The sequence below is a fragment of the Sander vitreus genome, chromosome 19 (genome assembly GCF_031162955.1).
Source record: "Sander vitreus isolate 19-12246 chromosome 19, sanVit1, whole genome shotgun sequence".
Classification (NCBI taxonomy): Eukaryota; Metazoa; Chordata; class Actinopteri; order Perciformes; family Percidae; genus Sander; species Sander vitreus.
This window is the reverse complement of record NC_135873.1, coordinates 17,579,144-17,601,114: the sequence shown is the minus strand read 5'-3', so window position 1 is coordinate 17,601,114 and position 21,971 is coordinate 17,579,144. Positions and strand designations below refer to the sequence as shown.

The 21,971-nt window shown below is 40.0% G+C and overlaps 1 protein-coding gene across 1 annotated transcript in view; it reads left to right on the top strand.

Moving 5' to 3' along the window:
• The window catches only part of LOC144534189 (tyrosine-protein kinase receptor TYRO3), a 22,571-nt gene extending 662 nt beyond the window's left edge, over positions 1-21,909 (top strand). The window contains exons 2-15 of the mRNA XM_078275974.1: positions 1,449-1,510; positions 2,491-3,109; positions 6,896-7,051; positions 7,822-8,154; positions 9,543-9,738; positions 10,365-10,453; positions 11,311-11,424; positions 12,209-12,289; positions 12,374-12,466; positions 14,348-14,469; positions 16,236-16,345; positions 18,435-18,594; positions 19,981-20,117; positions 20,923-21,909. Coding sequence (XP_078132100.1) covers positions 1,449-1,510; positions 2,491-3,109; positions 6,896-7,051; positions 7,822-8,154; positions 9,543-9,738; positions 10,365-10,453; positions 11,311-11,424; positions 12,209-12,289; positions 12,374-12,466; positions 14,348-14,469; positions 16,236-16,345; positions 18,435-18,594; positions 19,981-20,117; positions 20,923-21,262 — 2,612 coding nt within the window. The 3' untranslated portion in view covers positions 21,263-21,909. The remainder of the gene's footprint in view (positions 1-1,448; positions 1,511-2,490; positions 3,110-6,895; positions 7,052-7,821; positions 8,155-9,542; positions 9,739-10,364; positions 10,454-11,310; positions 11,425-12,208; positions 12,290-12,373; positions 12,467-14,347; positions 14,470-16,235; positions 16,346-18,434; positions 18,595-19,980; positions 20,118-20,922) is intronic.
• Positions 21,910-21,971: the final 62 nt, after the last annotated feature.

The following is a 21,971-nucleotide window of genomic DNA, read 5'->3' as shown; positions in this document are numbered from 1 at the left end:
GTATCCGTGTCACATTCTCATTAGGGGCTGAGCCCCCTTAAAGATCTGATCCTAGAATCACTCCTGGTAACCTATAACACAGACAGTTACTGTACTGAAGTCCACACTGCTACAGTCTTTTTATAATATCATATTGTATATGATATTAAAAGTTGGGGATTTACTGATGCACAGTGAATCGGTTCAAAATCAATATAAATGTGTAAAGATTACAAACGGTTGAGATAAATGCAATTTTTAAAACGGCCTAGAGCTTAATCTACTTTGGATTTCACTTGTTTGACCTGAGACGTCACTACGAGCTTTATTTCATTTATTTAGTTATTTTGACATAGGGTTTGATTAAGAAATCGGATTATGAAATTATTATTATATAAATGAAGGGATATTTTTTCAGTTATTTGTCTGCAGCTCATTCTGTTAAAAAAAATAAATAAATCGTGAAGCGTATCAAATCATGAGTGCATGTATTTACAGCAAAACATAATGATTGTATCATAAGTAAGTACATGTAGTAGATGGTTGAGGTAGACCTAATTTGACCTACATTGTACTGATGAGTAGTTTACCTAAAAACACTGCGTCATAATCTGTATCCAACATGTTTTGTCTGTAAAAATGAAATCTGTAAAGTAACAACTGTGTACAGCTGATAGAAACATGTAGTGGAGTAAAACGTGCAGTATTTCCCTCAAGTACACAAGCAACTTTACTTGGTTACATGTAATACTTATTATACAGTAAACTACAACCATCTTTTCAGAATGACGTACTCTGAACTAATTCATAGGTTAAAAAAAAAAAAAAGATTTACAAGACATATAGAACTTTTAAGTCATGCAACCAACTTAAAAAAATATGTAATCATTTTATTTAATCATTTTTTATTACATATTTTAAAATGTACTTAATCTTGACCTATCAAGGGGTAAAATGGTTGAAATATTTGTGTTGTATTTTTGAAACCCATTTCTTTCACAGTATATTCCATGTATGTCTATGTATGTATGTTCTACTATGTCTATACTGTTACGGATAGCCTCAACTCATTTATGTGTGAAACAATGTATATTTGACGTTAACACATTTCTCCTTTAACTGAAGTATTCTCACACGATTTCCATGTTGTGAGAGCAAATGTAATCCACTGAAATCTACCAAAAGATGTGTTTATCAAGAAAGAGGAAGCAGGGCGTCAACCACCCTGATGAAGACAAGCCGAAAACACTTGGGAAACTGAGGACTTTTAATAGAGCTGTCTCATACTGAACGATAGCCTACACTGTGATGTAGTAGATGAAGTATTGTTCCAGTCCTAATCTACATGTGTACAATTACAATTGTTCATGCTGCTGTTGGATTTCCATTTTGGAAAATGTCTGTTATACAAAGTCCAGCATGATTCCACAGAGTAACAGAGTTGACATTCTCTCTTTTTCTTTGGTTAGTGGAGATTTTCAATTCTGACAAACAGACCAGTTTGCGATGGGATTCTCACCCACCCAAAAAAGTAAGTTGCCGAGTGACACATTTTCATTTTTATTATAAGGCTTGTATCATTACAGTGAAAACACTGTTTCATTATTCGCTGAATAATGACATAACAGTTTGCCCTAATTGTTCATCGCTAACTGTACGAATGTGTGTTAATGTATATACTCTATATTTTGGCAATATGTAGCTGTATAATGTGGTACATTAATCACAGTTCACAATTCCAGTTTCAATAACATGGAAAATAGGACTGGCTGATATGCAGTTTAATTATCATATTATGCATATCTTATTATTTAAATACCCTATTTATTTGCCACTGATATTTTCTGGGTTTAGACTTTCACTAGTCTGGATCAGTGGAAGTACATTTCCAGGATAAAGCCTGAGAGGATGTCGGCAATTTGAAGATTTGGACCGTGCAGCAAGGCAGGCCTGCTTGGCTCTTTCAGGGAATGATTGTAAAGATTTACAAAGAATATGTTTACGGCATTTAGTATCTAACCGGGACGTTATGAGACCGATTGGTGGGATTGCTGTGTACAAGTACACACGGCAAAACAACATGTATCCAGGTATTTTAAATAGATCACGTTACTGTATTGTGTGAACAGTTAACTTCTTTTATTATTGTATGTGGCGTTTTCTTTTGCGGGGTGCAAATGTTCCACCAGAACAAGTTCCTTCCTGAGACTATTTCGCGGAGCCACCGTCGCTGCCTCCGGAGCTTAGCACCGCCCAAGACGATTGTGATTGGCTTAAAGAAATCCAAACAACCCAGAGCGTTTTTTTTTTTTTTTTCTTCCTATCCCAGAATGTATCTGTGGTGTAGCCAGACCTTACTCCACAGAGCTGTGGAGATAGGTCAGGCAATGCGAGACTTATCTGTAGTACAGACTACAGAGGTTGCCAAGTCTTATCAGGGTTTTTGTGTGTAACTGTAGTTCTTCTGCAGATTTTCACTCATGTTCTCTTGCATCTTTCCTATCATCCCAGTGGAGTGAAATTCGGCTAACATTGGGCAACCCGGGTCCAGTGCCTGTGCTGCAAGCTTGTGGAAAAAGGGAAATGAAAAGTATTTTAAGCCAGTGGATGGAACGGAAAGATTCCCACAATCTACTGATGGATATTTCATTTGCCCAAGAAGAAGAGCTATCTGGTCAGCTCAGCTCGCTACAAGTTCACCTTTTTGACTCAGACGCACCAATCTCAAGATTTGGAAATGGTTGGAAAGTCCTGGACCTTAGGGCCTCCGAGCCATTCCCTGTCACAGTCCTTCCAGTCCAAATACCAATCCACCTGAAGCGCAGCCTGGCTCTGAGCCTGGGCTCGGTCACCCGCAGAGGCTTCCAGCTGGCCTTCTCCTACTCAGGAACATGTGTGCTGATAACATCCATCAGACTGTACTACAGGAGGTGCCCTGACACCGTCGCTCAACTGGCCCTGTTTAAGGGGACGGGGGCCGCGTCGGGTCCCTTGACGGGTTCCTGTGTGAAGGGAGCTGTGGAGGTTTTCCCCCCGGTTAGAGAGTGTAATGTGGACGGAGTATGGGGTCCACTGCAGGGGGGGTGTACCTGTGAACCCGGCCACCAAGTCATGAATGACACCTGTCAAGGTACGGAGATGATTTTTCTGTTATTTCATATTTTTCATTTGTAATTCATTAGGTTAGTTCAGTTTATTTTGTTAACATGTTTAAAACATTTATAATGTATAGAAAATAAAATTAACAGATAAATAAGAACATGTACGTACATCTCAGCACAATCTTCCAAAATTATTATATTATTATTAATTTTTTTTCTTCTATTTTTATACTTTAGTTAAAACATTTTGATGCTTCGCTTATTTATACACGTTTACATACACATACATGTACCGTACAGTATATCTACCTACCTACACACAATTCTTGATTACCAATTAGGCATTCAACAATAAATAATAGTCTTCACATTGTATTCACACACCGGACCATAAGTGTCTGTCTTGCACAACAATCAATATCAGAATACAAGTAGATTACAGCTTGCACATTTTCTGATTTACTGAAGAAGGAAAAACATACTCCTGAGATTAAAGTTAATATTAAAGAGTTTAAGTGAACTGCCACAGATGTCACCATTTATTTTTGTCCAAAGTTTCTGCAACAGCTGGCAGCTGAACAAGCAACAAGTCACGTGCTGACTCATCATTTCTCTGGACAAGTCTCTTGGATAGACTCCATAGATGACTTTCACATCCTCTTCACCATAATAATCTTCCTTCTCAGTTTTACATATTTCCTGTGCACTGCTCAACAGATATTGTTCATTCTCTCATGGTTTCTTTACTTAAAGCAGCCTTAGGGGCGGTGCCTAGCAGCTACATTGTTCACTCTCCCCTCTGTCAGAAGAGCATAAACAACATGACAATTATGATCCTCTTTGGGCTGTAACAAAAATGTCAATAGTCGGATTACTAGATATCCTAAGTGGGCCAGACATGTAGTTTATTGCTTTTATTCCATCGAAAAAGTCAAATATCTCTGATTGTATTATTGCATGTCTCAGTTTGGTCGACAAAAATGTCGGAAAGAGCATCAGAAATGTTAAAAAAAAGCGTCAAAAACTTTGAAAAAAGTGACAAAAACTAAGTGGGCCAAAATGTATTGTGAACCTATGGTTGGCCAGATCAAAATTTTTTGAATTTTTTTTTCTTTGGCTTCTATTGAGCTCCCTAGCTATAAAATACCAGCTTGGCGTACTGTATTTATCGGAGGATATTGTTGCAGATATATCAGTGTTGGTGTGTATGGTGGCCAATGAGTAACAAGAAGAGTAGGTGCAGAAATGTCATGAATATGTTTGAGGTCATTTAACCCTTGTGTTGTCTTCCCGTCAACCTTGAAAAATGGATGTTTTTTCCGACTTTTTTTGTTTGTTTTTGCTTTTTCCAACGGTTTAAATTGTAAAATTTTTCTTCTACACATTTTCAGCGCTTATTTCTACGTCCCATTTTTTCTGATATAAAACAAAAATTAAAAATGGGACAATGTGACCCGAAGTCAACACAAGGAGTCACCATTACATAGTTCATTTTTACACTGTAAAATGTGCTGGTCACTATATATCTTAGTTACAGTTTTTAAAAAGACAAATAAGGGATCCCTTTTTGAAAAAAACATTAGCTGATATGTCATTTTCATAAATAATATATGCCCTAGCATCATAATTTCTGTAAATGCCAAAAAACATATTTTTCACTGTAGATGGGGGTTTAGTGTCTTGCTCAAGGGCATCTCAGTTTTGGTAATGAGGGAGAGTTACATGCTGCTCTGTCATTTTCCTGGCAAATAACTCCAGTTATTTTCACGTTTAGGTCTGGACCAAAGTGTTAGACAAAAATAATGGATTCTGCACTAGTGAAACAAATAGTACAACATATATATATATATATTTATTAGGGGTGTCAATCAATTAAAAAATGTAATCTAATTAATTACATACTCTAATGAATCGCATACATAATTAACGGTGCCTGAACCGATACTTTTTAAGAAAGTAAAAAAAGAAAAGAAAAAAAAAAGGGTACTAAATAACAGTCGGTGACATTAAAGAACGGCTTGTTTATTGCTAAGGCCATATGGTCAAAATTAAATGATTTAATAATAATGTATAACAATAACAATAACTTATTTCACTAGTAAATCGCTATTGAACGACAAAAACAACCACCAGATGGGAAAAGGACATTTACAATAACTTCAAATGCACCACGAGGCTGTAGTTTACCAGTTTCATTGAACATAACGTCTGTGTTGTTTCTCCGATGGCAGCTGCAGATTGTTACATCCTGGTGTTGAACATTCTTGTCTCCCTCCTTCATTTTACAGTCCAATGGTGCTAGAACGGCTCCGGGTCAAACGTCAATATGGAATGGATTAATCTGCGTTATTTTTTTCTCCGATTATTTTGACAGCCCTAATATATATATATATATATATATATATATATAGAAAAACAGGAATTGCTGATCCTATCCTGTCCTATTGATGGTAGCCTACTCGTGGACATTGCGCGTCATCACGTGCTGTAGTAGGGGGGCCGGTCTTGATAATCCTGCATAGGGGCCTGGTGTTGTCTCATTACGCCACTGCATATAAGAGATGAGATGACTGACAAAATCAGGAGTAGCCTACGCCCACCACAACAACAACAAAAACACTGGTGAATGCGCACCATAACACATGAGTTGTTGCAAAAAAGTGGGGAGAATAATAATTATTACTATTAATTACTCTGGGCTGAGATTTCCTAGGAACCTTACCAAAAAGGCTCAAGATGCTGCAAATGTTGGTATGATATGAAAACGGCTGGTGGATTTAAGACACAAAATAATAATTTATTGAATGAATCAAATATGAACATATCTGTCATTGTCAGTGGCTTGTTGATCTTTACATTGTTAGTTAATTTCCTATCCTGGCCTGGGACACAAATTCATACGGTTTCATAAAGTACTTATTGGACTTTAACTTAGCATTGCACTTACAATAACGAGCGTAGCTGTCCTCAATTTAGGTCAAACTGTACATCTCATCTGCGTTTTTTCCTGCATCCACCGTGTGTGATTGTGTGTGTTTGTGTTTGTGTGGGGAAATGGAGCAACAGCCCCGCCCACTGCAGACAGCCGACAGGATTGAAACAGCAGCCGCTGACTTTAGAGTGAAAAAACATTACAGCGTACATTGATGTTACAATGTATACATGTTGGCAGGACTCAGGTCTGAAATGTTTTGCACGGTCTTTCGCTGTACGTTTTGTTGGTAAATGTGAGATGTTCGAGTCACACACGTCTTGCCTTCATAACAGAAACAAGGAAATTAATTGTACCCGTTCTCACTCCCGCTTGGTCAGTGGCTGCACATGGGACTGCTTATATACATACATATATATATATATGTATATATATATATGTATTTATTTGACAAGTACATTTTACACATACATTAAATGTATCCTCTGCATTTAAGCATTTAACCCATCCTAACTAATTAGGAGCAGTGGGCAGCCATAGTCCGGCTGCCCGGGGACCAACTCCAGTTGTAATGCAAGTACATGAAGGGCAATGGCAGGTTCCTATGCATGTCTTCATTGTGAAAGGAAACCTGCAGAATGGAGGAAAACACGGAGAGAACATGCAAACTCCACACAGAAAAGCCCAAGAAAGGCACAAGCCTGGACTACAGGTTTCAAAACCAGTACTCTGCCTACTTGCTGTGAGGCAGCAGTGCTAACCACCGAGCTACTGGACCAACCAAGAGAATATTATAACCACATTAGAAAATAAAGGTTTTACAAACGCTACTATTATCAGTGGTAGGAAAGAGACAATCACTACTGTATTTCTATTTTACCAGGATGTAGGATGGGCTACTACAAACCAGCCAATGAGAGTGGAGGATGCCGACTGTGTCCACCGAACAGCAGGACGCATGGGGAGAGATCAGAGAGGTGCGACTGTCTACAGGGTTTCAACCGCCTGCCGGCGGACCCCGATGACCTTGGCTGCACCAGTAAGAAACATTCAGTGGGTTTATTGGAATATGCAGGATTAGACAATAATGGTCCCATATTGTAAAAAGTGAATTTCAATGTCTTTTTTTAAATTATAAAACAGGTCAAGGTGCTGAATAAATACTGTATCATTTATCAAGTATTTAAGTATCAAAATGCTCAATCCACAGAGAAATGCACACAGCCTGTATTCAGAAACTGTGCCTTTAAATGAGCCGTCAGGACTTCCGTACATTTGTGATGTCACAACTTTACTATAGAAAGTAGCGCAATAGTGCCGTTACAGTCATTCCCCGGCTGCAATGACAGTGCAGACACTCTGAACACGCAGATGCAGAAGATCCAGAAACGCTGACCAATCAGAGAAGACTGGGCTTTTTCGGGAGGGGGGCTTAAAGAGACAGGCGCTAAAACAGAGCATTTTAGACAAAGGGTGAATACAGGTAAAAATAATGTGTAAACATGCAACAAGTAGTAACCTGAAAATGAGCATGATATGGGACCTTTAAAGCCTATGTGAAGTTTGGCACCCCACCCCTCCACCCCAACCCCCCCCCACACACACACACACACACTTGTAGATTCAGAAGAGACACCATGGCAGACTGACAGACGGACACCACTTGTCTTATTTTCCCACTTCTTTGTGTCATTCCATGTCTGCTATCATGAATATGATGCAGACACGGATGGTGATCTAATGTCATTCTAATGACATATTCTGTAGATTTTCTAAGCATGTTTTGCTTCCCTGTCTTGTCGTCCACAGAGCCGCCCTCTGCCCCTGTGAATCTAACAGCCCATCATCATAATGACTCTGTGCTGATAATGACGTGGGATCCTCCCCATGACCGGGGAGGCAGACAGGAAGTCAAGTATTACATCAAGTGTGAGAAGGAAGCAGAAGCTGGCCGTCGGTGGGAGGCATGTGGGGACGATGTGGTCTTTCTGCCAGCCTCAGGAGGGCTGACCAACACATCAGTCAGCATCACAGAACTGAATCCACAGCGCGACTACAGACTCTCAGTGCAAGCCTGGAATGATATATCCACCCTGCAAGGGGCGCCACGATCATCCACTGCCACTGTTACTATGCATAGATGTATGTAAGATGTCGATATGTAAACCCATTAGATAGTCCAGGGAAAGTGAACGACAGCTAGTGTGGTGGGAAATAAACATGTGAGGGTTCAATTCTAGCTAGGTGAAAGAGTTAGCTTGCTTATTGGACTATATTTTCAAAGAAAACCAAAAGACATTCTTCCTCTTACAAAAGAAAAGTGGAACTCATACGCAGTTTAACACACTCTTAAGCAATTCACTACACTCAGGGTTTTTGTTGCTACAACCTTGATCTGGTATGACCATAGTAAAAAATAAATAGCATGTACCATCAGCGACGTCACCCAGTGGTTTATGGACTGTAGTTTTAAAGCCTTGAGTTTGGCAATTTGGCTGTCGCCGTCTTGTTTTTTAAAAAACAGGACGTGGTGGTTTTCGACGAGAGGGTGGAGCTGGGGAGGACGACGGGGCAAAGCAAGTGTTGTTTATAGTTGCAATGGCGCTGTGCTAAGCTAAACACTAAAGAGGAAAAGTTGCCAGTTTTCAACCCTTCTGAAGCAAGTCATCCGGTGGAGATTGACCGGCAGGTAAACACGGTCCTCCGGGTGCTGCCACCATTTATCTGCATGTATGGCAGTACAGAAAATCGACAAACGTTCCTTTTTTTTACCAGCTAATGCTAGGGGTGGCTAGCTAGCTTAGTTGGAAGGACGTTGAACAAGGCATTTTTAGGCGACCAAAGTGTTCCAATTAAGGAAGTGAAAACATGCACAGACAATACCCAAAAGCTAGTTCAGGTCTATTTTAATGGTTAGCATTGCTAAGCCTCTGTCCTGATAGGTAGGTAGCCACGCCCCTAAAGCATCCCCTGCTTGTTTGTCTATTTTAAAATAAATGGGACTTTAATTTACAAAATGAACATCATGCTGTATTGACGAAGACTTGAAACTAGCTATTGAGACCATAAACTGATTATGAAAATGATTATTGAGGTACCAAGTCTTATAGACTTCTATAGACACAGACGTCTTTTTGCAAACAGTGAAGTCACCCCCTGCTGGAAATTAGATAGAATGCACTTCCTTCGTCCATTATTTTTACAGTCTATGGGTATGACGAGTAGCTTATGGTGGCCAATGTTAGATAATGTTAGCAAACTTTAAATAGGCATTGCTTTGTGATTGATAATACTGAGTCAGTTTGCTGACTTTATGACTCTTCTCTACTTGTGCCACTGTTACAGTATGGTTAGCACTGTGTTGTAATTGCCACTTTTGACCACTTTCGGTGCTGCACAGGAGTACATATGTTTGCTTTAAAGCACCACTGGGTACTATAACAAAATCAGAAACTGCATCTCTTAGTAGATAGAATTTCAAAGGTACTGTAAACGTCTGAGCCAAAGGTAACACTTTTGTGTTCTTACAGGGAAAGTTCCACCTGTGGTGATCACTGTGACCCCGGGCTCAAACATTTCCAAGCCTACAATAGTGCCAGCTCCTCAGCAGCAGAGTCGCTTCTCCGTGTGGCTGACAGTTGTTGGTGTTTTTTTTGGGATCCTGCTGCTCATGGCTGTAGTTCCCATTGTTGTGTGTGTCCTGCGCAGCAACTACATTAAACTCAGGTAATGGGACCTTCCATTTCTGTTTCTTTGGCCTACTGCTTTAAAGTTACTGTTAAGGAATTTGAAATTGACAAAAATAATTTCATAATTTACCATTTGTGTGGGAACCCTCGAACACAGTTAGGTTCACATAAGGTGATGATGACTAAATGTTATGGTTGTGTATGTGTTTCTGTTTCCTGTTTTATTTTGTAGTCTGTTTTTCTCCCTTGTCATGTCTTATTTTACTTCCTGCCTTGTGTTTTCCCGCCTTTGTTATTGTCTGCCCCACCCGTGTTTCACCTGTTCCTGAGTCCTTGTGTCACATGTTCCTTGTTTCACCTTACCTCTTGTATTTAGTCTCTGTGTTGTCTTTGTCTAGTGTCAGATCATTGTTCTGTTTTGGATTGTGTGTGTGTAGGCTACCTTTTTGTCTCGGTGTTTCTTGTGATTCCTGTTTTTTGACTTCCACTTCGTTTTGGACTACTTTTGCCTGCTGTATTCAGGACTCCTTTTGTTTGTATGGATTTTATGGTATTAAACCCTCAAGCTCACCACTGCCTGCTGTGTCTCTGCATTTGGGTCCAACATTCTCTTAATCTCATGATCTCACTGATGAAAAAATTAAAGTTATCATTTTCCTACAGGTCTGACCCCGAAGAAGAGCCTTTGCCGATGGCTGAATTTTCCTACCGACATCCACAGGAGGTGGAGGCTGCACCTGAGCCCGCCAACAGTAAGCATCATATTGCATTTATTTGTTTGATACTTGAAAGGTGTTGCACAAAGGTTTTGATACAAATCTAATCCCATACAAACCATTTTATTAAGTACAGGAAAAAGCATATATACTGTAGTGTCATTTGGTACTTTCAGTCGACTGTTTGTGATTCATTGAATTAATTATATCGTAAAATGTCTTCAAAATACACATGTAGAAAATACAGATGTAGACTTAATTGTGGGTATTTAAGGAAGACCAGACTCTGTTGAAAAGTTGCCGATAATGTCTGTTTTAAGGGAGCATTTGAAAAGTGAATCCCTTGATAGGCCTGTAAGAGTTATTACATAATTGTCTGTCTTTTTTTTTATTTATTTTTTTTACATAATAACGTTTTCTTTGTTTAACCGCAATTAATTGCTACATTAGCTAAGGTCCTAAGAGATATGACTGTTGATTGTAATTGTTGATTTTCTTCAGATATGCCAAATTGTGACTATATAAGTGATTATTGGTCGGACTGTTGAGCTAAAGCTATGCTTGTTGGTGGCACTTGACCCCATACACGTTCATAGCAACAAAAATGACGAGGCGATTTACAGTTAGAAACAGTTTTATGATAATAAAGAGGCGTGGTTTACTTCATAGGCTGTGTATTTATGTTATTACAATATACGGGTCACATGACAGTGAGATAACCAAAAGATGTATCCTGGAATTCATTCAAAGTAATACATAAGTAAGTAAATATTTTTAAATTTGACTGAAAGCGACAATTATTTTGTTAATTGCAATTATTTCTGAGACAATTAATTGTACAGCAACATTGGGAATTGTTACAGCTCTATCCTTTGATTTCCTATTTGTTTCAGGGGGTGAGGGTGTGGTCCAGTTGTTGGAGGGGCTCAGCGGCAGGCTGCTGGACAGTCTTAAGGAGGTCCTGGTAGAGAGAAACAAGCTCACCCTGGGCAAGGAGCTTGGTAAAGGTCAGTTCACGATTCCTCATTATAAATAATCCTGTTTTAGCCTCGCAGGACCATTGTTATGCAAAGATGTCTTGAACCCTTATACAGTACACCTGATTGGTTAAAGCAGCCCAGTTGACTTTCATGCAGGAGAGCAGAGTTCATGTCTCTTCACGGTCCAGTAGTGAATGTTTCCTTTTAAAAACTAAACAAAAAAGTAACCATTATCTTTCCCAAAATGGAAGTGTAATTACTGCCTAATTTTTAAACCATACCTCAATCTATCTTAATAATCTATAATAAAAAACTTATGTATCGTAATTATGATTGTTGCCTAACCATACTGCACTTTCTATGCACAGATGTTGCGGAAAGAAGTTCATTGAACATATTATGGTGTTTTGCTCAATTGTCGAATGGCAACGCTCTGTTTACAGATAGTTCCATGCTGGACTGTCATCCATTTTCGCTTTCAATTACTGGCTCAAAAAAACATGATGGTCTTTCTGGGAACATTGCCAATTTACTCTTAAGATCTGAGTCTGAAATGATTTACCAATCACCGTTCACCAATGTTCAGTGTGTCTAGTGTGTGTTTGGTGGGACTACAATATCTCACAATGCATAATAACAGTGAACAAGGGACATTGCTAACCAAATCAGCTGCCACTATGTATGAAAAAAATCGATACAGCATAGTATCGCGATATTTCCCCTAACAATCAGATCTCCACTATTTAAAAATGTTTCACCTGGGAGAAGAAGTGAGAGTGATAACATTTAGTCCTGCTTTTCTGTTCTACAGGAGAGTTTGGCTCAGTCTATGAAGGGGTCTTTACACCAGATGAAGGCTTGGACATCAAGGTGGCTGTGAAGACCATGAGAGGTGTGTTCTGATGTCATACCCTTTATCAGAACTCTACTCCGCTACTTCTAATTTTTGTAATTTTTCTCTGTCCCACGCATCTAGTTGGAATCCACAGCCAAGAAGACTTACATGAGTTTTTGAGAGAGGCAGAGATCATGAAGAACTTTGATCATGAAAATGTGGTTGGACTACTCGGTAAGATATACTTATGCTGAACCCTTTTTCTATTGGACTATAATAACATGTATCTTACGGGAGGACCACCGGTAAGCAGAAATTTGCTCTTTGCGCACCACTAGGTAGGGAGCAGAGGAAGAGAATTAGTCATTTCCTGTTATCTCATTGGTTGCGCTTTAAAAGGTCAGCGGCATCCGAGGTCAACATTGAAATAATTTGAACTTTGAGCAGAATTCCTGAGTGGTGTGCCACACCAAAGGTAGCGCTGCGCCTAGTTGGATGGCACGGCTCTTCCAATAGGAAAACAATGGCACAGCCAGCACAGAGCAGTTTTACTGCGGATCATGTGTAGGCGGCTTTAGCCTTAAACAGACCATAGTGTCACAGCTGCTCTCTGCCTTTGTCATATACTTTCCTGTCAGTTCAGTCCCTGCCACTCCCTTCTGCCCTGCAGTAACCCCACTTGACCTCCCCCTGCCCACCTACACAATTGTTCCCACTTCCCCTTTAGCCTTGCAATATATATCCTTGCCCACTTCCATTCATTCCTCACCAGATTGTCTAATGTGCTTGCTACATAGCATTCTAGCTTTCATTGCTGCCTGCCTGATCCCTGCCTGTTTAAACCACTGCCTGCTTTTGGATTCCTGTCCTCTTTCCCTGATCCCTAACTACTACGTTGGCTTCTCTTACTACTTCTTTTACTAATACTTACTACTCTCTGTTATATTTTCATTTCAGCGTGTGGCTGGCTAGCTTGAAGGTTTGTGTTGTTTCCAGAAGCGAACAGAGTTCTAGACAACACAGAGAGCATCCTGCGTGTGAGCCACGCGCCAGATGTCTGTATCCTGGAAATTCTTCCGTTGGTCCAGACTATAGGTCATGACCTCATATAATTTAATAACTTCTAAAGACTTAACCAAGTTATAAAGAAAGCTCAAACATTTAAAAGCTCTTTTGCATTATTAAATCACTTGGCAGAAAGTCAGATTTGGGATAACTAAAGTAAATCTGACACAGTTTGTGCCTGACTTTAGACCAGGGTACTTCAACGCTTTTTAAGCCAAGGACCCCTTAACTGAAATAGAGATGGAGCAGGGACCCCCTACTACATATATTGTATAAAATGAAGTAGCATATTAAACTGGGCCCACAATAACGTGTAGGACGTCCTAAAGCCTTTATAGATACCTTTTTAGTGCATAGAATACTAAACTATTAAAATAATAATTGTCGGCATGATTTTATAAATCATCTTTTAATGTTCCACATACATGTGTCACAGTGAATCATCAGGATGAACTGTATCTGTGGATGGCTACCTTAGTGACCTTACCTATAGGCCAGTATGATTATCATTGGTGGGGAGTTATATTTGCTAATAATATGTTGGATTCATGTTAAGACATTTAAAAATGTTGAAAAAATGTAATAATGTCATAATAATAATGCTCAGTTGGTAGAGCGGGCTCACATATACAGAGGTTTGTTCCTCGATGCAGAAGGTCTAGGGTTTGAATCCAACCTGTGACCGATTTCCTGCATGTCTTCCCCACATTTGAACGTACACATGTTCCACTAAAACAAGTTCCTTCCAGAGGTTATTTTGCGGAGGCACCATTGCTCCGTCCAGCACCGCCCATGATGATTGTGATTGGTTTAAAGAAATGCCAAAAAACCAGAGCGCGTTTTTCTCCCATCCCAGAATGCTGTGTGGACTAACCAGACCTTCTTCCACAGCACAGTGGAGGAAGGTCTGGCAATGCCAGACTAGAGGCAATGTAAAGGTTTGATATTGTACCCACAGACTCAGTTTAGCCTTCTGTCCTCTACTGCAGCAGCAGCAACCTTGTGAAAGATGTGTGTGTGTGTGTGTGTGTGTGTGTTTTTGTCCTGCAGCGGTTACTTTACAGAGAGAGCAGGACTGTCCTCTGCCTGTTCCTCTGGTCATCCTGCCTTACATGAAACACGGAGACCTGCGCCGCTTCCTCATTGCTACACGATATGGCGATATTCCTATGGTGAGATGCAGTCTGCACATGCATGTACATAAATGGGGCTAATTGCACCGTCAGCACATGCTGACATAGACAGATACACACAAGGACACATTGACATTTGACTTCTGGAACCCATAGAAGATTGGTTTGAGAGTGGCTCGTTGCTTCATGATAAACAGCATAAAGAACAATGACATTACAGTCTTGTTTTTACTTTTCCCAGAAAGTAAAACCTCTTCATTTTGGTCCCTTTATAGTCTCCATAGCCCTCCAGACAAAATATCAACGTTTTACATATGGATATCAGGAACCAGAATTAGACTGCAATTAATTGTTTAGACGTGCATTAACGGCGAAGCTTTAAGACTAGCTAAAGAGTCAAATCCAGGGACAGCTAGTTTGAGTTCTGCATGACAATCATGGCTGATCGGACAAAAACAAAACCACAGTTTATACTATCAAACCCTATTTTACAACTCTGTAAAGATATCCTGCTGGCAATCATTTTAGCCACTGTCTTGCGAGGTAAACAGTAGAAATTTTATTTTTTATTTTGAAGTACATTTAATATCAGAAAATTACTTATTTACTTATTTAAGTACAGTAAATATCAGAAACTTTAAGACTTTTACTCAAGTAATATTCTAAAAGGAGACTTTAACTTCTACCAAAGTCATTTTCTGGTAAGATACTTGTACTTTTACTCAAGTATTGCGTTCAAGTACTATATACAAGAGTGTGGAACACAAAATAAATGAGGAGGCAGTGTTTTTATCTCAGCTGTCTGTACACAGCCATAGTAAGTTTTTGCATATGTAATGGGGGACGCAATTAATATTGCAGCCTGTAGAGGTCCCTAGTGGGGCTTTAGACTTCAGACTGTGTGTCTCAGGCTCCGTCTGGGTGTCATGTGTGGTTTACCATTACCCTTCATTCAGTAGGTTAAAAAAAAAACTTCCTGCAATATTTATTTTGTCAACGAAAACTAGGACAAAAGCATATTTGTTGATGGATTTTTTTCAAAGAGACAAACAAGATGATAACTAAATAAAATAAAAAGAAGCCTTTGAATTGACCAGATTTAAGTCAGATTAGTAAAACAATATCCTCCACCAGCCAAAAAATCTCTTCTGCAGAAGTTAATTTAGCTGCTTGACCTGTTGGAGTAATAAACAATATCTCACACTTCAGAGGTCTTATGTATTTTAGAATGAAAAAGTAACACATTTATGGGCTTAATGAATCTGCAATCCCATTGAAAATTGGACTGTTAGTAATAAAATACCTGGCTAAACCCCAGAAACACGCAGGAGCATGCTGATATAAAAAAATGGCAAACAAATGTTAACACAACTTTACTTTCAGCTGGCTATTTTTGTGTGTATTTTTTATTTTTTTTGATCTATTAATGTACATTCTATGTTATCCAAAGTTTTAGCTGGTCGTCCTGAGCTAAACCCAGGCAGTACATTTGTATTTCAGTGAACAGCCTGGCGATGGATGAGAACTACACCTGTAACCATAGTAACATGTATCAAAGAACGTGACTGCTCTAGCTTCATAACGCCTATGAAAACCGAAATCTGAAATTCATGCAGAAAATGAAACCGATAACATCAAATCGATCGAATAACAAAAATGTGACTTTTGTCCAAAAAAAAACAACTATACGTTCTCTTTACACCACCCACACCTCCACCAACACAACATGCTTACATCTGCACGTGTGTATGTTCAAAAATGTAAATACATCACAGAATACACCTCTTCTCTGCCCCTTCTTGCAGTTCGTGCCCCATCAGAGTCTCCTGCGCTTCATGATTGACATTGCAGCGGGGATGGACTATCTGAGCTCGCAGGGCTTCCTGCACAGAGACCTGGCTGCACGCAACTGCATGTGAGTCCATCAGAGGGAGACATTGAGGGGGGGGGCTTCAAATGAACGACTCATTGTCCGTATATGACTGTGTCTCTGTCCTCAGCCATTGGTATTCCGCCATGGCTTGTGTCCGGGAAGGAAGCTGCTTAAAATGTTAATAAAGCAGACCGAGGGCCTCAGTAGAGACGGTGTGTTTAGGGACAAAATAGAGAGAAAAAAAAACGTCAGAACTCTCATTTTGTTAATTGATCTGACTCCAGAGAGCATAGAGAGCCGAAGTCCCTCCCCTTCCGGTGAACCACAATGGGACCTTATTTCGGGAACAATATGTACGGTAGTGAACGGGTAGAGCAATTAATCAGGGTGTGATTTGCTGGGGGGGGTCTACATATCCCTGTTTCTGTTGAATTATTTTTATCCCCGGTGGGGACAGAATGTATGTAACAATAGACCTAAAACAGAAGTATGTTAAACTGAGTAGCAGTTGTATTTTGCTGCTACAGAGCTCCGGGACGCCGGCTAGCAGCGTCAGTTGTTTAGCTGCCTATAGGTGACTGTGAGCCGGGTACAGACACCACCACATGACGGTCCTTTCAGGGGCCGTGGTAGTGGAGTCTAGCCAGAAAAAGTGAGCGTCATGCGGCCATGACAGTTAAGTTTAGGAACCAAAACGACTAGTTAAGTTTAGGAAAAAGATCGTGGTTTGGATTAAGGCATTCCCAAGGAACGAACGAGCGTTTCCTGGGTGAAAGTATTTTTTTCCCGCCGCAAAGTGAACTCCACCCTCCGGCTTGAAAGCGCTGTGTTTTATGTTGACACTACGTTTCATTTTGAGATTACTTTCCATTGAATATTGAAGTTTATAAATAAGTGTTTTGGCATGGCCAATGAAAATACGTAGGCTAATTAGAAAGACTACTAACCCCAAAGTCCCATACTTGACGTCTCCCTGAGGTTATGATGCCGGTATGTTTCGCACCGAGATGTAACGTTACTCACACCAGCAACAAATGTTGCTCGTTCTTTTGTTTTCTGACGCTGGATAAAACCAAGGGGGTAAGCTTCGTTTCAGAACTCAAACCTCCTATGGCGCCATTTTGATGCTACCAAACGATCGCCCGACGTTAGCATCCCATTGACTGCCATTCATTTTGACGTCACTTTGACAGCGAATAACTTTACATCTGAAGCGTTTAAAGACTTTATTTATCCATTGTTTATTTCTAAAGAAACACGACAATATATAAAAGGCTCCATTACCTTGTGTCTCACGTTATGCCTCCGTAGCAGACGTTTTTGTAAAAATAGGCTAACGATTGTGTCATAACCACGCGACTTACTGTCGCATAGTAGAGGAATTACCGTATAGTACAGGAGAAGCTCTCAGGCAGTTTGGACTTACATTAGCTGTTTAAGTTTAAGTTTAAAACATGTGTTGTAGTCTGGCATTGCCAGACCTTCATCCACAGTGCCGCAGAGGAGGGTCTGGTATAGCCCACACAGCATACGTGCTCTGGTTTATGGCATTTCTTTAAACCAATCACAATCGTCATGGGCGGAGCAACGGTTCCGCTGCAGAATAGCCTCAGGAAGGAACTTGTTTTGGTGGAACATGTGTACGTTCAAAAGTAGTTTAGTCGTGCAACAGAAAACTCAGATTGGACAGATAGTCTAGCTAGCTGTCTGGATTTACCCTGCAGAGATCTGAGGAGCAGGTAACCATAGTCCTCACAAATCCACCGGAGGTTAGAATTCAAACACAAAGAAAACGGAAGGTAACGGACATCCTGCCAAAATGAGGGACATCCGGCAGAATTTGCGGCGGCACCGGAACAATCCAGGAAATGAAATGTCATTGATATAGGCTACATGTGTTGTGGAACATAGCTAAACTAGCTAGCTAACAAGCAAGCCAAACAGCAAACAAGGTGACGTATATTGTGTGAGACAATAGATTCAGTTCACTGAGCGGTTTCACACACAACTAAGTGGTACTAGGACAAACCTTGTGTATGGTGTATGTGTAATTCATGGCTCAGAGGAGGGTCTTTGCCTCTATATTGCCTTACCTGTGCTGATTATGCAAATGCATTTTTTTCATCCACAGGCTGGGTGATGACCTTAGGGTGTGTGTGGCTGACTTTGGCCTGTCCAAGAAAATCTACAGCAACAATTATTATCGTCAGAAAGTAGCTATCCGTGTGCCAATCAAGTGGATGGCCATGGAGAGCCTGTCTGAGTCCGTCTACACCACCAAAAGTGACGTGGTGAGTTCAGTGTCCGTGGAACGGCACCTTTTTTTCAACAGTCGCATGATAATCATCTTTGAAAGCAGAGATTAGACTCTGATTTCTGGATTGTGATATTTACTGAACGTCTGAATTTGTACGTTGAGTGTGTAAAAAAAACAAAAAAAACATGCCGCCATAATCTGGAATAATGTTGGTTTTTGTCGCTACTAGTAGTGTTTCTGTTTGTGCTTTGTGCTTCTGTCTGTGCTTAACTGCAAATATGTTTTAATGTGCGTCTATGCACTTTTACCTATGTCTATATGCTACTTGTGTTTTCTCATGCCGTTAACCTGCCAGCTGTCATGATCTGGAATAGGGTTTGTGTCATTTTACTTGTCTATGCACATGTGTTCTTGTTTTATGCTTATGTGTTGCATTTTTGTAACTTATTCAGGTTTTTTTTAAAGAGCCCTATGATGCTTTTTTAGATTTTACCCATCTTTTAGTGTATTATATAGTTTTTTGTGTATGTAATAGATGTATAAAGTATCAAGTACAAAAAAACACATTGCACTCCAAAAAGAGCTTTCTATCCCACATACAGCTCTTTCTCAACTGCCAGAAAACGGCTCTATTAGTGATGTCACTGATTGAGAAAGCCAGCCCAGTTTTTCATACGTGCTTCCTGAGCAAGCACAGCCCGCCCAGTGGCTTGTTTGAATTTGGTTAACCAATCACAACAGAGAGGGCCAGCTGACCAATCAGAGCAGACCAAGAGCTCAGGCAGAGGGCGTTTCTCAATCTGTGTTCTTTTATGGACTTGTGTTCTTGTGTCCCTGTGAAACGTCATCTTCTGTGGCCAAAGTACTGTCCCAATACAAGTTCGCATTTCGCCAAGAACAGTTAAAATTCCCGGAAATGTTCTTGACACGCCCATTTTTACCGAGGATGCATCGGTTGGTTATCTTTTATGAACTTGGCAGCACCCGTATCATTCATTTCGGCATTCAACGAGGGTCGGGTTTCCGGTACATAGACAGACCAACAACGGGACAATTTTAACAATTTTCGCCATCTTATTCATCACTAAATTCACTTTAAAAAAAGGGACAAAACGTTGGAAAAAGTGACAACTTCAACTTCAAAAACACCAGAAGAAAACGTCAAAGGTGTTGGAAAAAGCGTAAAAAACATTGGAAAAAGCTATAAAAATGTTGAAAAAAGCGAGCAAAACGTTAAAAAAACAATCACAAAAACATAACTAAAAAGAACTTTGAAAAAAGCAACAAAACATTGAGAAGTGACAACAGAAGTGTTGTTTTCATGGTCGACGGGAAGAACAACACAAGGGTTAAATACAAATGAAAAAAAAAAAAAGAATCTATATCTATACTTACTGATTTCCTGTCCCTGTCCTGTCAGTGGTCCTTCGGGGTGACCATGTGGGAGATTGTGTCCCGGGGGAGGACTCCCTATCCCGGGGTTCCCAACCACGAGCTGCTGGAGCTGCTGCTGACCGGACACAGGCTCAAACCCCCCGAGGACTGTGACCACAAACTGTGAGTCCCTGTGCTCCTTCAGGGACATATCTCATTTCCCATTTTGATGAGTATTTAAAATATTAACAAAAAGCTGGGCATACAAGACGTTATTTGATATTGTATTCATGTTTTATTGATAATAGAAGGCATTAGGTGTACGGCTGGGCAATATATCAATGTTATATCGCCATCAATATATATAAGGCTAGATATCGTCTTACATTTTGGATAACGTAATATCGTGATATCAGAATCAGAAAGCAGTTTATTGCCACATTAGTGGAACTACATGGAATTTGCCTCGGTGATTGGGTGCATACATACAAACAAACAGACATATTCAACATTAATAAGAATAAATAAGAAATACCGAAACAGAGACAAATATATACCAAATAGTTGTTTAAATAGTTAAAGCACTGTGTGCAGTAGGCAGATGTATAGTCCAGGATTGAGGTTAGTGCAAAGTGTAATGGCTGGGGGCAGGGGGGGGGGGGAAGAAAACATACAGTAAGCCCTAGTATACAGCAGACTGTTAGCAGTCCCCCACTTTTCAAAATCCGGTTTGTGTCCCCTATTTTATGCAATAAAGAAAGTAAGACATATTTTTCTTATACATAGTTTATAGTACTATTCTTTCTGGCATAATTTATCATTATGGTCAACCTAATTATTTCCTCTATTTTGTGTCACCTTCGTCCCTATGAATGAATTTAAAAATGCATGAAATAGGATTGAAATTGAAAACATTTTTCTGGCAGACGACTATCTATAGCTCACCCTGCCTCCTCCCTCTTCTGTCTCCATCTCACCCCAAACACAGGTATGAGGTCATGCAGAGCTGCTGGGATAAGAAGCCGACCCGCAGGCCTGGCTTCGGGGAGCTGTGTGAGACACTGAAAGGTCTTCTGTCGGAGCTGCCGGTGCTGGAGGCCAGCCAGGAGGCCAGCTACATCAACCATGGCCTGGAGGTTGCTGCTGCCGCTGCCTCTCAGGATCCACAGACAGATTCTGGGGGGAGATGGGAAAATGTCTACCTGCCTACTCCTGTGGGTGCTTCTGCTTCTGCTGCAGCAGCAGCCAGGGATGAGGATGTGGAAGTAGACGATGGCTACCTTAAGTATATTACTGGCTCAGCAGTTAAGGGGGATGCTAATCACTAACAAAAAGACTGTTTTTATAAGTTACAAAATGTAATTCTGTATCAAAGTGGACCTCTCATGATCTGTGTGTGAGGGAGAGGCAGATATTTTGTGTGTGTGTGTGTGTGTGTAAAAACCGCTCAAAGGCATTTCCAGGCTGGAAGAGGACAGCCAGGAGTGGCACAGGCTCCCCTCATCTCATTGACCACCATGGCTGCCCCCTGTACTAAATACTGAAATGATCTATTGATTGATATAGAGTGAGTTACAAAAAAAATTATTTTGCACTTTTTTTTTTTTTTTGTATATTTGTATTGTATATCTGTTACTGGAAAAGGTACACATGTTTATAAAAGTCTATTTTTTTATTACATGAAAAAGGTTCAACAAAATCTGCCACAAAGCACACCGATTTTATGAAAAATTAAAATTCGATCTAGCAAAACACAACACATTTGACATGATGGTAGAAATAAGAGTTTAACTCTTTACTTGTGATTTGAAATACTTAATTGAATATTTTAGCTTATTGATATTGAGTTGACCTATGATAATTATGGCAATAGTAATTGTGTTTATATCACCCAGCCCTAGCAGCTGCTTGAAAAAAGTTAAGAAACTATGAAACTGTATATCCCTTTGTCTTCAGAGTGCATGCTACTGTATAGTATGTATGTATAGTATGTTTTTTTTTAAATTTACTTTTTTATGATAAACTACAACTCCCAGC